Consider the following 15,988-nt stretch of genomic DNA (forward strand, 5'->3'; position numbering starts at 1 on the left):
TTGAATGTGGTTTGGATCCATAATTGTGTGGACCATTGAACCTTAGTTCCTGACCTGACATCAGTTACTGATGAATTTTATTCAAACTAACTTTTCCTATTGAAATTATTGACTTTCAAGTAGTTCTACTGATTGATGTAAGTTTCACATAATTTTTCTTACAAAGTTAATCAGTGGAGCTTGTATTTAATAGTTGTTTAAGCATTTTTCACCGTATTTTCTCTATAGGTGGCTCCAGTAAGCAACCCTCTTCCACAAAAACCTAACTCCTTCGAATCTCTTCCAGAGGCAGTTTGGTGGAGTATCAATCAGTGTGCAAACTTAGTTGGTTCTCAGGTAGGACCAGAAGTTACTGTTCAAGCCTCTGGTCTTGCACCCGGAAAGCCTTCGCAAAGTTCAAACTCCGTAAGTGACGAACTACGTCGACGTTTGTTGGGATGTATTATCCTCACTGGTGGAGGGGTAGCTGGTGTTAATAATCAAATAATGGAAAGATGGTTGACTGAGCAGCTAATCGCAATAGCACGGGAGAAGCAAGCAGCAACAACCGTATCAAGCCACATACCAACAGTTGAAATCATTCATCACTCTGAGCCTGGAGACCTCTCATGGTCTGGTGCTAGGTTGCTTCTAACTTCTGACTTGATAAATGACTTGTGGATTACACCAGCCGAATGGAACAAATTTGGTTCGAGAGCTCTCCGTGAAAAAGCACCCTTCCCTTGGTGATTTAAACTATAAATTGTAGATTTATGTACGCACCTGTTACCAAATGCATTTATTCCAGTTATTTCTAGTTTGTTCTTTGCTTGCCTGTCGAAAAGAAATTAAAACTTGCCCAATGTAAACTGTTTACTATTATTACTATTGTTACTATTATTATTATTATTATTATTACTACTACTATTATTACTATTTTTAAAATGAATAACGAATTCATCAAACTTTATTGTATATCATAGGTGACATAAGAAATTCTTACCATTAGCAACTAACCATTGAATAAAAGACCTAAATATTTGATACATATTTAAGTGGATATTTAGATCATACTTTAATATATGATGGATGATTTCTGGGTGATATTGTTGAATTTCAAATGAGCTCATATTATGAATTAAAGTTTCAATTAATGGACTATAATGAATAGTAAAGGTTACTAATTCAAACCATCAATATATACATATACATATATATACATAATCGTACAAGTTATTGAATCCTTCTTTTTTTCCATGCTTCTTGGTTAACTGAATGATAGTCACTTTATTGATCAACAATATATTGATTCACATTTGTAAGTTATGTGAATCCAATATTGAGTGTAGAGGTACTTCTTCTTCTTCTTCTTTCCAAATTGATCCTTTTAAGGACTCTGTATTAATAATAAATATGTTTATTACATTTGAATGTACAGTTTATAAAAATTAGATGATAGGTGGTGAAGAAGATTTGTAGCTCAGGTGGGTGATTTTGATGGAGTTTAGTTCTCTGATAGGTAATTAAATAATACAGTGTGTATTATATGTTAGTACTATATAGAAAAAAAATGATAGTAGGTTGTTAATGAAACGACGAACAAATAAATTAACTAATCGTTTATTTAATGAAACTGTTCGTGTACGTATAACAAAAGGAACGTAGAATGTAAGTATTGCCTCCAAATGCCCTGGTATGGCTGCGAGTGGGGAGAGTCTGCTCTTCCTCTTGAAATGCTCTCACATGACCACGCGTATATAGCCTTTGCCATGGAAGTCCTACTCACTGGCTTCTCGTGGCATTATTGTTGTTTACGAAATTGAGAGGACGAAAGCAAATGTCTGGCGCTTTAACTGGGTTGGTGGACACGGAAAGTCCACCTAGGGGAGTTGGGGAACCCTGACTCCAAACCGATGGTGAACATGGGTTTCAGTATCCTGAGAGAACAAATGGCGTATGAACCAATCGTTGGTCACCGTCTACCATGGGACTGTATCTCCTCACTATGCTCCACTGCCTTGTGGGTTAGACCTTTAGGTCAAAGTCTCCGGGTGTAGTCCACTAAGAAAACCACCTGTTTTGGCACCTGGGCAGTATCATAGCCCTCACACAAATCAAATATGTATCTGGTGCTTCCTTGTACCAATATTTGTGTTTAAATAAAATAAAATAATGTAAATATATGCATAGAATTATGTAAATGATCAGACTGATGAAGATCATAAAATTATTCTTTTAATCACAAGAGTTAGGTATGTTTATTTCTATTTCTATGACTATATCAATGTATAAAATACAAACTCTTGAAATATAGAACAATTTGAGTGAATACTACTTAAAAACTACCTTGTTATCAGTTAGATGACTGCTAATTGACTAAATGCACGGGAACAGTTCTTCTTATTGATTTTTTCTTTGTCAGTTTGCACAACTGTAAATAAGTGAGGTTCGAAAAGCCGATGATAAATTTACTTTATTGCACGTTTATAGTTAAAAGGGCGAATGAATAGGTTCATCTTACAGAATAGTATTGTGAACACTTGAACAGGTTGACTGATTAGTTAACATTATGTACATAAGAATCAGATATCTAGATGGCAAAGTTACTTTTGCCAATCTTTCAATTAAATATATGATCAAGATAGTGAAAAAAGCTACTGTAATTTATTTTGGATGTATGAATTAGATTGATTCATGTTGATCGTTATAGCTTGCAATGTATTTTTTTGGAAAGTTATTGAACCCAAGTGTTACATGATTAGGGTTTCATAAATGACATGGAATATGACCTTTACACATTAAATTATGATACAGTATCAACTGATTGTACAAGAATGGATTTTCTGATTACCAGTTATCTAGTCTTTACTCAACCAACAAGGCAAAAGGTTCGGATAAATTTACTTGTCTAGCATTATGAGAGCATTTCATCTAGTAACCGCACATGGACGTGTGACAATTAAAATATCTTTCTTTATTTGATAGGTTCATCAAAGACCAGTTAACGAAGTGAAAATCACTTTTTTAAGTTAGTACGTACTATACCGGTACATCTACTTTGATGAGTAGATCGGTTCACTAGACTCAAATTTTTCTATGAGTTTCTTTTTATTGTCCTGATACAATGAAATTAGATCCTTTCATTGTATTTTTATTTTGTAGTAAAAGCAAACTTAGTTGGACATCTCTTTTAGGTTATTTTATTCATTCTAGATTCTTCTTTAGAAATGTGAAAGTTTGATTCATTTAACAATAATATAAACCCCTACAACTTTCAAACTACTTATTTTTGGTGAGATTCTTTTTTTATGGGATACGGCTGATAATCCAGAACCCGACGCCCCTCGTCTATCGGGAATTCGGACTGGTAGTAACCATAGAATAGCTCCAATTGGAATTATTACTATTAATGTAATGTATTGAAATCATTTTCACTGCCAAATTATTAGTAGTAATATATTGACGAATTTAAAAATTTCATTTTATAGCCTACTACAATGGAAAATGATAAATGTATGAAGAGTTTTATGGGTACTTCAGCAGCTGCTCCAATGTTCGCAGGATGTCTAGCATTGGCATTAGAAGCAAAGTAAGTTGTAAAAGAAAACAGAAAAAGGAAAGATGATCATTGTGATTGGTGTTCTTTTTGGCAAGGTTATTTTATGGAGTAGGTTTGGTAACTACATCACTAACCCTCTTCCTTTATCAGAGCTTCTGACAGGCAATATCCCTAGAAAGACTACACGTGAAAGGAACCAACAAGACTAATAAATAACTGAACAAAGTCAGTACTGTAAGCAAAGATGGATAGTGGCTAGCAGTGGAATTCAGGATGCGCGTTTCGTCCTATTTTAGACTCGTCAGCTGGATGTACTTGCATCTCAGAGTTGATGTTCACTCCGCGACTCAAACCCAGTACCTTTCGCTTTAAACGCCATCACGTTATCCACTCGGTCACTGAGTCCTGATAGCCACTTGCTTGTGCGATGGGGTGAAATTTAAATGAATTTAAAGTCAGTACTATTCATGGTTTTTTAAACAGTATATTATACAGAATATCTGCAGTTAGGAGTGATTGTTTTAAGCATTTTAAATTCTATCGACTTAGTGGTTTAGTTCTGATGTTTTCATTATTTTATCACGCAATCTTATCACCACATCACTCAAAAAGGAGTAAGTTATTCGAATTTCTCCACAATCTAAGTTGACCTGGAATTCGGTTGTTTGTTATGCATAACAGTGTGATTTCTATTTCCATATTTCCTTTGGTTGTCTTATTCCTTGGCATTACATAAACATATGATAAAAATCAATAGACCTTGAATGCTTGTTTCACGCCAGTTTACAACTATTCACAACAGTCCTTAATCCATAAGAAAACCTTCAAAATTTACGGGTAAGATCATAATTTTGATTAAAGTATGACTTGGACACTATTAGATTTCGGCTCAGTGATTTAAGGGTCACATGTTCATGCACGAAACTGAGAGGAACGGTTTCGATATCATGACGTGAGGTTGTGAATAAGCACTAGTGAAGAATTCTGTACTTGGATGAAACAGTCATCCATTTCTTTTAGACTTTCAATGTTTGTTTGACTTAAACCGATTCATATATTATTAAGTACGAAAACTAATGTTTCATTATAAGTATTTGATTCTATTAATGTGATATTCATAGTTTCTATGCTTGATTTTAAAAACTTTGAACTGTTAACATTCTATCTTCTCCCAGTCAAATTAGTAATCCATCTAGTTTCACAAGGAAGAAACCTACTCAGCTAGAGATACTGTAGAAATATATCAAGTTAAATACTTGAAAAATACACGTCATATTATTAATCACAAATTACATTACTTTGGACTTAATAAATACCTTATGATAATCAGACTGAGTAGTGCTGATACATGAACCCTTTTACATTTCTGATGAGATATGAACTAGTAACAGTAGCAATGACAGTATGAAAAACTGGAAGAAGAATCCATTTGTGGAATAAAAATAATGAAATAGTTTCAAAACTCAAGATCTAAGGGAGGACAAAGATCTAGTGTACATATGACACTGTCACTGATTCTTAGATATGTCACCGTTGTCAGATAGTCTATATCTATCTGTATGACTTAGTTCAACAGCATGAAAAGTTATAGACCAAATATTCGAGTGGAGTTTTGTTCTCTAAGCTGGATGGTTTGGTCGTGGAGCTTTCATTATCCTTCTGAATAACATCATCAACACAAACGTCAGGTAGAAGTTAAGTATTCGAATTCCTCCATATATAACTCACAGCTTGTCCTGTAGATCTCGATCTTGAATGGTTATTGTTAGCCTTTGACCTGTCATTGTAAACAATAGAGAACAAAACTCCATGTAAATCATCCACATGAGCTACAAATCCTCTCTTCGTATTTAATCTACCTTTAAATTAATGGAATATCATACACAATATATATAATTACATTGTTAGTCTATGTTACTCATTCTTTTTCTTTTTCATTATATCGTAGTCCTCAATTAACATGGCGTGATATATCACATTTATTACCATGGAGTTCACGTATACCTAATCCAACTGATAAAGGTTGGTTAGTTAATGGTGCTGGATTATTTTATCATCCATATATTGGATATGGTACAATTGATTGTTATCGTTTAGTTAAATTAGCAAAAAAATGGAATTTAATTGGACCATTATGTGTTTTAATTTATAAAAATGAATTATATAATGTACCAGATAATTGGGCTAATTTACAGGGTAGAAAGAAAACAGATAATGTACAACATTTATTTCAATGTGATGATCAATGTTCAAAAAGTATTATACATCAATATAAATCGGAATATTCACAAAGCTGGTGATTGATAACTTTTTTTTGTAATGTTTATTATGTCTTTTTTTATTTTTATTGAATTAATGTAAGAAAACTTACCTAGCGACTAGGTTGGTGTTTGTTGCCTAGGTTACTGTTTCTTTTTTTTTTTTGAAAAATCAATGACATGATTATAAATTGGCTTATTACCTGGGTTATGGTTATTAGAAAGTATAATTTTATATTAAGTATTGTTATAAGTGAAATTTTATAGGAAAAACCAACAAATGAATCAGTTAATTGTTACATGAATGTGTGTAAGTCACACACAGACACGTTTTTTTAGACTGATTGGCTTTGATAGGTAATTGAAGTCTTAATGACTTAATATCCTATGGAACTCCCCCTGTAGTTCCTCCGGGGGAAACTACCGGTCCCTAGCCCGGATAAAGGAGGAGCGTTGGGCATGGGGGTTAGCAACCCCATCACGTAGAAAACTAACTCGCTAAAAAACGCTAACCAGAAAATATAATTCAAACCCTTTCTCTTTCTTCGGGTGATCAACTGGATCATGAAGACGTCAACATCTTGAGGGAAGCATGGGGTACAATGGACAGATGGGATATAGCTGGACGATTTAGACTTTGCAGGTGATCTGGCTATTCTATCACATACGCAACAACAAATGCTGGAGATGACCACGGTGTAGCAGCAATCTCAGCGGCAGTAGGTCTCAATATAAACAAAGGGAAAAGCAAGATTCTTCGATGCAATACAGCATGCACCAATCGAGTTACACCTACCGGAGAAGCTTTAGAGGATGTGAAAACCTTTACATATCTGGTCAGCATCATTGATGAACACGGTGGATCTGATGCAGATGTGAGGGCGAGGATCGGCAAAGCAAGAGCAACATATTTACAACTGAAAAACATCTGGAGCTCAAAACAATTGTCAACCAACACCAAAGTGAGAATTTTCAATACAAATGTGAAGACAGTTCTACTGTATGTGGCGGAGACGTGGAGAACTACGAAAGGCATTATCCAGAAGATACAAGTGTTTATTAACAGTTGTCTATAAAGAATAATGGCCAGACACTATAAGCAACAACCTACTGTGGGAGAGAAGAAACCAGATTTCAGCGGAGGAAGAAATCAGGAAGAACCGCTGGAAGTGGATAGGACACACATTGAGGAAATCACCCAACTGTGTCACAAGGCAAGCCCTCACATGGAATCCTGAAGTTCAAAGGAGAAGAAGAAGACCAAAGAACACATTACACCGAGAAATGGAGACAGATATGAGAAGAATAAACAAAAGTTGGATAGAAATAGAACGGAAGGCCCAGGACACATGATACATAATACACTAAAATATAGATTTCAATACTTACGCACTTTTTTTAGTTCATTGTAATCTCAGTTAATTGTTAAATGTCCATTGTTATTTATATGAGTCAGCTCCTTAAGAATTGTTCAAAGTTCAGTCTACTCATACTTTTACCTAATTGAACTGATCAAACATAGAAACTCTTGCTAAGTTCTTCATTCCTTTTATCCCATTTCGGTATTTCAAGTTTATTTACTAACATATAAACAGTTAACTTAATCTATTTACAAAACTACTTTGAAATCAACATCCAAGTGTTAGCTACTTTGCAAAATTGTTCAGAGTCGAAGATTTCCAAGGTCCTAAATGTTTTGAAGTGAACTAAAAATCTAGTATATCAAGTGTTTCATGATTAAGCTGATGCTGCATAAATATGGTTTAATTATTCACTTACAAATAACCTGGATTACATTGCCAAAATCTTTTGTTTTACTGATAATCTTAAGAAGCAAGTATCATAGTTTCAAAAATATCACAATAGAATTTGAATGACTTATGACACAAAAGAGTGGTAGTCTACAGTTTTATAGATCTATTCACCACAAATAATTGCCAATCACTCATTTGCTCCGACTGTTTTTAGATTGATTATATTTCTAAGAAGATCCAAGTATGAATGTATAATCTATTCATACGAGTGATACTTACTTACTTATTTACGCTTGTTACCCCTTGTGGAGGAGCATAGGCCGCTCACGAGCATTCTCCATCCAACCTCGTCCTGGGCAATCCTTTATACGAGTGATAGGTGGAAAAATAAACGAATTACTCCTGTATGTTACTATTAAAATCTGATGTCCACCTCAGTAATTTATCTAAACTAAAAATAGTTAGTTTATCTGAAAGTAAGACACTACAAAGATTATAAGCATAGTCTCAAGTTGAATCTCTTTCAGTGTTTAATACTGAAACAGATTCTATAAATAGCTAGGCTAGGATTTTGATATTCCATTTGAAGGTGGTATTTAACACAATATTATATCATATGAAGGATTATTAGAAGTTTAAAAAGTAAGAAACAGCTATTTCATCCATAGTTAAGACACCAGTCCATACTAAATTTCTTAACATATTGAAACCAATAGCGCTCTTGACTTTCACCACGTGTTATATCCTCATAAAAACTGAGTTTAGAATAGAATCCAATGACTCAGAATAAAAACTTCAGAGTAGGACTTCCCTGGTAGAGGCTATATACGCTTGGCCATGTGAGAGTATTTCGAGAGGGAGAGATGTTTTTCCCCACTCTCGGCCATACCAGGACATTTGGGGGCTTCACAGTTATATAATATACCCTTATAGGCCAGGGTAATTTTGCACTGGTTTTCAGGAGAACCAGACACTATCCAGACTTTCACGCAACAACCCAAACAGTACAGCTCAATCCCGCTTAACAGGAGAGTCAGACGCTGCCCAGGCTTAACCCAAGCAGTACAGCTCAATCCTGTGGCGCAACAACGCAAGTACCACGCACCCTGGTGGACTGTAATATTGTAAAGTTAACCAACTTCTAATATATTTCAATTATGACTAGTAGTGGAATCCATGATAAGTACTACTGAGTATTTGTTGGATATACCTTCACTTCATTCAGGATATATATAAGTTAACGAACACATCACAATTAGGACTTGAATATTAATGATAGAAAAATACAAAACCCTATAAAATTGTCTTTTTAGTTTATTGCGTTAACCAACTTATCTAATTTTAATTATTTTCATAATTGAAATCATGAGTCAATTGAAGCTAGACCACCATGGAAAACCCGAAAGCACTGAACGGCCGTTTCGTCCTATTATGGGACTCCTCAGCAGCGCGCATCCACGATCCCGACTCGTAAGATTCGAACCCAGGACCTACCAGTCTCGCGCGCGAGCACTTAACCGATAGACCACTGAGCAGGCCGGCATCCAACAGTGTTAATGTCTAACTTCCACCAATCCACGATTTTGAGCAACCATTCACCAATTGTCTTCAGTGAGGAGTCCCATAATAGGACGAAACAGCTGTCCAGTGCTTCCAGGTTTTCCATAGTGGTCTAGCTTCAAGTGACTCATGATTTTTCAACTATGAAAATACTAAATTCTCCGCAAAACCCCTTCTGATCTATAATTTCAATTAATTTATTAGTATGTCTGTTCCCCCCCTTTTTTTATATTAAAAAGGCCACTTAAATCTAAATCCGACACCGTAATCTATTTCAATATAACTGATTTATCTGGACTTACTCAATATTCATTAGCACAGAATATTGCTGAAAATACACCATGTCAAGTTGATATGGTTGAACAAGTTATTCTTCATATAAAATGGAAACATTCATGTCGTGGAAGTTTAGAAATGCATTTAATTAGTCCATCCAATACTGATGCATTAATATTAGGTCAACGAAAATTAGATACGTATACAGGTGAAGGATCAATGATATTTACATCAGTGGTACATTGGGGTGAAATAGCCGCTGGTTTATGGAAGTTAAAGGTACATTTAAATAAATATTATTGTCATTATTATTGTTAATATATAAGTATTATCATTATTATTAATGACTTCATTCAATATATGTTTCAATATAGAATTCTCTACATAAAGTATTTAGGCAAATTACTTTTACAAGACAAAATAAAAATACAATGTTATCAGAAGGGGTTTTTGTGGAGATTTAGTATTTTAATAGTTAAAAGGGTGAGCTAGACATGAACACTATCGGATGCTGGCTCAGTGGTCTATCGGTTAAGTGCTCGCGCGCGAGATTGGTAGGTCCTGGGTTCGAATCTCGCGAGGCGAGGCCGTGGATGCGCACTGCTGAGGAGTTCAACAGTAGGACGAAACGGCTGTCCAGTGCTTTCAGGTTTTCCCTGGTGGTCTAGCTTCAATTGACTCACGCTTTCAACTATGAAAAATACAATAACCATACATATAAGCATAAATTAAGTTAATAAAATACTCGGAATTAAATGAAGTGCGTTTTCATTAAGTTTAGAATCTGTATAACCTTTAGTTAGAAACACGTTCAAGAATACACAAGTTAGTAGTAGTAGTATTAGTAGTAGTAGTAGTAGTAGTAGTAGTAGTAGTAATAGTAGTAGTAGTAGTAAACAATTTAATTTCATAGTACTTTAACACATTTTCACATATATCTTCCATATGTGTATACAAACAATCAAAAGAAACTTTATGAAATGTTAAGCATATTTTCTTTTGTTTGGCTGTTCAAGGAATCTTGAAGTAAGATGTTATTTTTGCGAATACTCATGATTTCCGTCAATATAGGGCTGTTGAGACTCAATAAGTGACAGATCACTATTGGATATTTGGAAGCAGTGAGCGGCCATTTCGTCCTACTTTTGGACTTCTCATCAGTACGCATCCACGAACTCACACTTGAACCCAGGACTCTCGATCGTGGATTGATTGAAGTTAAACATTACAACGTTGGATGTGAACCCAGCATCCGCGAGCGAGACCGATGGTCCTGGGTTCGATTCCCGAGTGCGGGGTCGTGAAAGGGGACTGTTGAGTAGTTCAATGTTGAATAGACTCCTAGAAAAAAAGTCTAACAAATTCATCTATATTCGTTTATTCCTATTCATTTAGATTCATGATCATGGACAATGCGAACCAAAACAATCCACTGGTAATAATAATCATAACAATATCAATGGTTTCATCACAAGTGTTCAGCTAACAATTCGTGGAACATCTAAAAATGATAATGGATTTACTATGAATAAAAACTTACTAGAACCATTATTGACAACTGTTGGTAAAACAGCTTTGGCCACTCATTCTGGACATGAATTACAAGCAGAAGAAATTAAAAATACATTTATAGAACAAAGAGATTTATCATTTTCACTTTCTAAATCAATATTTTAGTAAGTAATTTTTTTTGTTATTCACTGTTACTTACAGGAGTTTTCTGAGGGTTACCAACTTTTCATAGACTTTGTTACTCATTGATTTTAGTTATATAACTAATTAAAACAAGTAGGTATTGGAGAGACGTTTCTTCTTAGTACGGAACTCTTCATAAGTGCTAGTGCATGAGAGACCGAAGGTTCTAGGTTCGTTCCCCGGTAGGGTTGTGAATATATATTGCTAATAAGTTTCATCAAAGGACGAAGTCATTGTCTTTTACATCCCAGTTTTCAATGATTTTCCACCTAACTTCAATAGAATGATGTAATTTTCAAAGCTTAATCACAGGTATGTTTGCCACGAAACTTTTAAAAACGAAAAATGTTAAACTAATCAAGCGAAGTTGACATTTCATTCATTCACCATTGAACATAATATACAGAATCAAATTTAATGTAGTTTGTTAATCCGACATTGTTTTTTCTAATAGTTTTAATATTTTGGTTTCATTTATAATTTTATTATGGTTATGAAGATAATTTTTATATATAGTTGAAATCATGAGTCAATTGAGGCGAGACCACCAGTGAAAACCTGAAAGCACTGGACGGCCGTTTCGTCCTATTATGGGACTCCTCAGCAGTGCGCATCCACGATCCCGCCTCGTGAGATTTGAACCCACGGCCTACCAGTCTCGCGCGCAAGCACTTAACCGATAGACCACTGAACAGGCATGCAATGGTGTTAATGTCTAACTTCAACCAGTGCTTCCAGTTTTTCCACGGTGGTCTAACTTCAATTGACTCATGATTTCAACTATATATAAAAATTACTAGAAATTTCCAAAAAAAAACCCTTATGAAGATAATTGTTGTTTAAATCCGAAATTCAAATGAAGAATTATTTAAAGTTGTAGAGTATACTGACTAGATATTTCATTCTTGGTTAAAGTATATTAAAGCAACTATTCTACAATCAATTTCAATCATGGTTAATCTTGGTTAAGTCCTTTAATCAACTTACTTAACAGACAATGTTAATGGGACAGTAACGATTCGCATATTTCTTTGTACCATTATGATCATTATCATATCTGTATAAACATTTAGTCTTAATCACATGACAGACTATGTAAGTCTCTCTCTAGCACAGGTGTAACTCGGTGAATTATTCTCTTCCTTATGTATATATGTACTCGAATCCTATTATTAGCCTTTTTCTTGCCTAGCTGCGTCTTATTCGATTTGACTATAAAATTGCCTCTGTGTTTACTCGCATACATATTAGCCTCTGTGCTTCAAATTCGTTCAATGTGCTTATAGCTTTGTTGTCTGAGCTATCCGCTAATAAACTGTAGTTGTCGCTTCTTATAGCCTTCTTATTTTAAGCATCGTTGAGATTTATATAATAACGGTTACAACGGTGATTGATTAACGAAGCAAAGACACTTCAACCTTTATCGTGTTGACCCATAATTTCATAGGGGATTGAAACTGATCATTAACTATTCATAACAACTATAAGCTCAATACTATTTTATGATGTCAGCCAGTCTATGAAATATGTCTTCATATTGTGATAGAGTTCTAGATGTATTGAGTAATTTTCAATGGGTACAATTAATTTAGTGTGAAAATTATATATATATATATATATATATATATATATATATCAGAAGGGCTGGAGATTTTAGTTGATTGATTGAAGTTAGACATTAACACCCTTGGATGCCGGCTTAGTAATCTAAAGGTTAAGCATTCACGCGTGCGATCGATATGATCTGGGTTTGAATCCCGTGGGCGGGGTCGTGGATGCGTATTGCTGAGGAGTCCCACACTAGGACGAAACAGTCGTCCAGTGCTTACGGGTTTTCCATAGTGGTCTAGCTCTAATTGACTCATGATGTGATGTGATGGTTACTTCATTCACATTTTCCTCTTTTTTGTTTTCTTTAATTTTATTACAGGTAATTTTCAAAAGACTAATTGAACCCTAATGGTTGTGAAATTTTTTTTTATTATTTTGTTGCATACATAATTTGCACCATTATTCCCATACATATCAATTAATATATATAGAGAGAGATTAATTTTTAAATATAATTTATTACTTAAAATGAATTCTTCTTATCTTAGACATATAAAATCATTTTATAGATGAGATCATGAGTCAATTGATTAGGACATAGCATCGTTTCACATATAATTCATATTCGAACTATTCAACATTTCTTTGGAAAATTCGACCTGAATATTTCAATTCATTAATTGTATTTTGTCATAAAGATAGGAGATAGTGAATGAAGCTAAAACTATGTGGTAATAATTAGTAATGCGAGATATAACTGTATCATTGTTGATTAGATATAATGTGATTTATATACCATAAACAATGTACTAAAAGATGGATAAGATTAGGTTCACTGTGAGTGACAGATATTCAGCCAGTAAGAAGTTAATGCTCTACTATATAGATATAACAAACCCATCTATATTATCCTTAGTTAGTTATGTTCGAAAATCATAATCTTACTTAATGAAGTAGAACAAATGTTACATGAAATTCATAGACTGAGATCTTTACAAGTAGAAGTTGTGGGACCTCATATACCACAAAGTTTGATCCCGAATATAGACAATTCAAGATTGCTTTGATATGTATGTCCTTCCATAAAATCTCCAAATTAAAACTTGAAATGTGGATATTTTTGTTCTGTTCTACATCTAAGCATTTCCACATAGTGCATCAATTTTACGATTTTCCTTCTACTTCCCCCTTTTGTATTTGTCATTTTCACTAATGATTACTATATCCTTATATTTATCTCAAACATATGTCTAAATTTCAGAATTACTTTGTGCCCTCTGCTTGAACCTTTGCCCATCTGTTTCTATTTCAGCATTCTTTAATCACTCTGCTAATAATCACTTTCCAATAATTCCTCGGAAAATTTTGTAAGCTCCTGTTTCTAGGCTTCCAGTCTAACGTAGGAAAAGAACACTAAGAGGTGTTCGAAAGACTAAGACGATCCAGATATCCAATCGTGTTTTATGTACCGGCACACACATCGTAAAATTTATGAAGACTAATTTGCTTAAAGCTAGAAATATGACACACGTATCATGTATATACACAAGGCCAAAAATGTAACCTTGATATGCGTCCACTGATAATGTTTAAATTTAACGCATCCGAATATGTGAGTGGGCTTCTGAGTTTCTCAAATACCATCAGAGGGAACGGATTTTCAGAGATGTTAAGATTCTTTCGGACAGAACATTGTGTCAGAGAGGGGCAGGAAAGGCAAATTATTGACCACTAACATCAATATCCTGAACGCATCATAATCCTGAAGATCATAAAACCAAGTATTATTCTGAAGGAATTTCTGAATTTACAAATATACCACCATTGTTAAAATCGACTAGTCTCTTGAAATTCATAATCTAGGAGACCTTATCATGAACAGTTGTTCTGATGATGACTCAGATGATACGGTTGAAATCTCCGCCAGTGAAACACCAATTCATAGCACATGTGAAACGGTCAGCGGTCAAACTGGTAGCAAACATCATATAACTGACCGTATATTATTGGTTCTCAACTACAAGATCCTCGAAGCAGAACATACGATGACTACGAAATTTTGAATTCAACACTTAACACATAGAAAAAGTCAGGAATGGTGAATGAAGAAATACTTGATCAGAGTGGCATGGCTCGGCCATACAGATGTGGTCACTCCATGTGAATTTCTCCCTTGCATATCAAATAAATTATTCCATCGTTAGCCCAGTAATATTCTTCAGAAGTATTAAGTACCACATCACTGACTATCATGATAGTACAAGTCAATACATGCGAAGACGTGACCTTCGCGTAAGGTCTTAATGGTCAGGTAGTCACATTGTAGCAAATTTACAATTCGGGAACTAGGTCTATCGTTTTAGTAGAGGATAAAAATGTACTTAATGCCGAACTAGGCACTAACCCTACATGGCTACCTAGTATATAAGATCTTGTGGATGGACGCCTAGTTGTCAATATTTGAAAGGCACTGATAGAGGTTTTAGTTTCCGTGTTTTGGAATCACAAGAGTCGGTGGCTGAATTGCCCACAAATAGTACCAGGGTCACCTACAGTGCTACCATTAGTTATGAAGAACTCAATTATGCTGGGAGGATTCGATTTCACGTGAGATTTGAGAAGCCGAACTATTTATAAGTCTGGGTTCTTGCTACCGGAAATGTCATTCTACATAGTTAAAATAAACTTGAGTCCAGATGAGTCAATTCTGTCAATTAGGTTTGGTATGTTCTGAAACGCACACAAGTTTCGATGCTTATGGTAGCGTTGCTCTAATTTTCTTGGGTTTATCTTGAGTGTTTTAGAAGTATTTTGGCTCCTATTAGTGTCATAAATAACGTGGTCGATATTCTGAGCAGTGCAGTCAACGCAGTACGTCAACAAGAGGTGTAAGTTTAAAAGCACAGTGTCAATGTTGTTTGTTGTAATAAATGATTCCCATGGTAATAGGAGTTTCGTTAGCTTCCATGTTTGTTGTCTAGACTGCATTCTCTGGTACTCCATAGTAGATTTATAGTTCAATAATATAGTATATGGAGAATAAAATATACTCGATGCAACTTTAAAATAGCTCATAAAACGTTCATGGCTGAGGTGTTCCGCGATGGAGCCGAAGTTGATTGTAGGTATCAAGTCAAGTTATTATTCCTCAAAGTCATCTTTCGTACCAGCCGGGCCCATCCACATAGTTCTCGTACTTCAACCAACTTGTTATATTGTTCTGGCATGGAAGTCGAATTCGATACAATGTCTAGCAGATTAAAGTCTCTCCTAGTTATATTAAACGTGTGTAGTTTGGAGGAAAGAATGAAGAATATGTTTGTTGGTAATCTGCCAAGGTTAATATCCACATTGAA

General features: G+C 34.7%; 1 protein-coding gene across 1 annotated transcript in view; it reads left to right on the forward strand.

The window, feature by feature from the left end:
• The window catches only part of Smp_149400 (putative pc3-like endoprotease variant B), a gene marked incomplete at both ends in the record, with an annotated part of 35,739 nt that extends 24,676 nt beyond the window's left edge, over positions 1-11,063 (forward strand). The window contains 4 exons of the mRNA XM_018798352.1: positions 3,468-3,568; positions 5,487-5,734; positions 9,427-9,476; positions 10,782-11,063. Of these exons, the coding sequence (XP_018653303.1) occupies positions 3,468-3,568; positions 5,487-5,734; positions 9,427-9,476; positions 10,782-11,063 (681 nt within the window). The remainder of the gene's footprint in view (positions 1-3,467; positions 3,569-5,486; positions 5,735-9,426; positions 9,477-10,781) is intronic.
• Positions 11,064-15,988: the final 4,925 nt, after the last annotated feature.

The sequence above is a fragment of the Schistosoma mansoni genome, chromosome 6, assembly GCF_000237925.1.
Source record: "Schistosoma mansoni strain Puerto Rico chromosome 6, complete genome".
Taxonomy (NCBI): domain Eukaryota; kingdom Metazoa; phylum Platyhelminthes; class Trematoda; order Strigeidida; family Schistosomatidae; genus Schistosoma; species Schistosoma mansoni.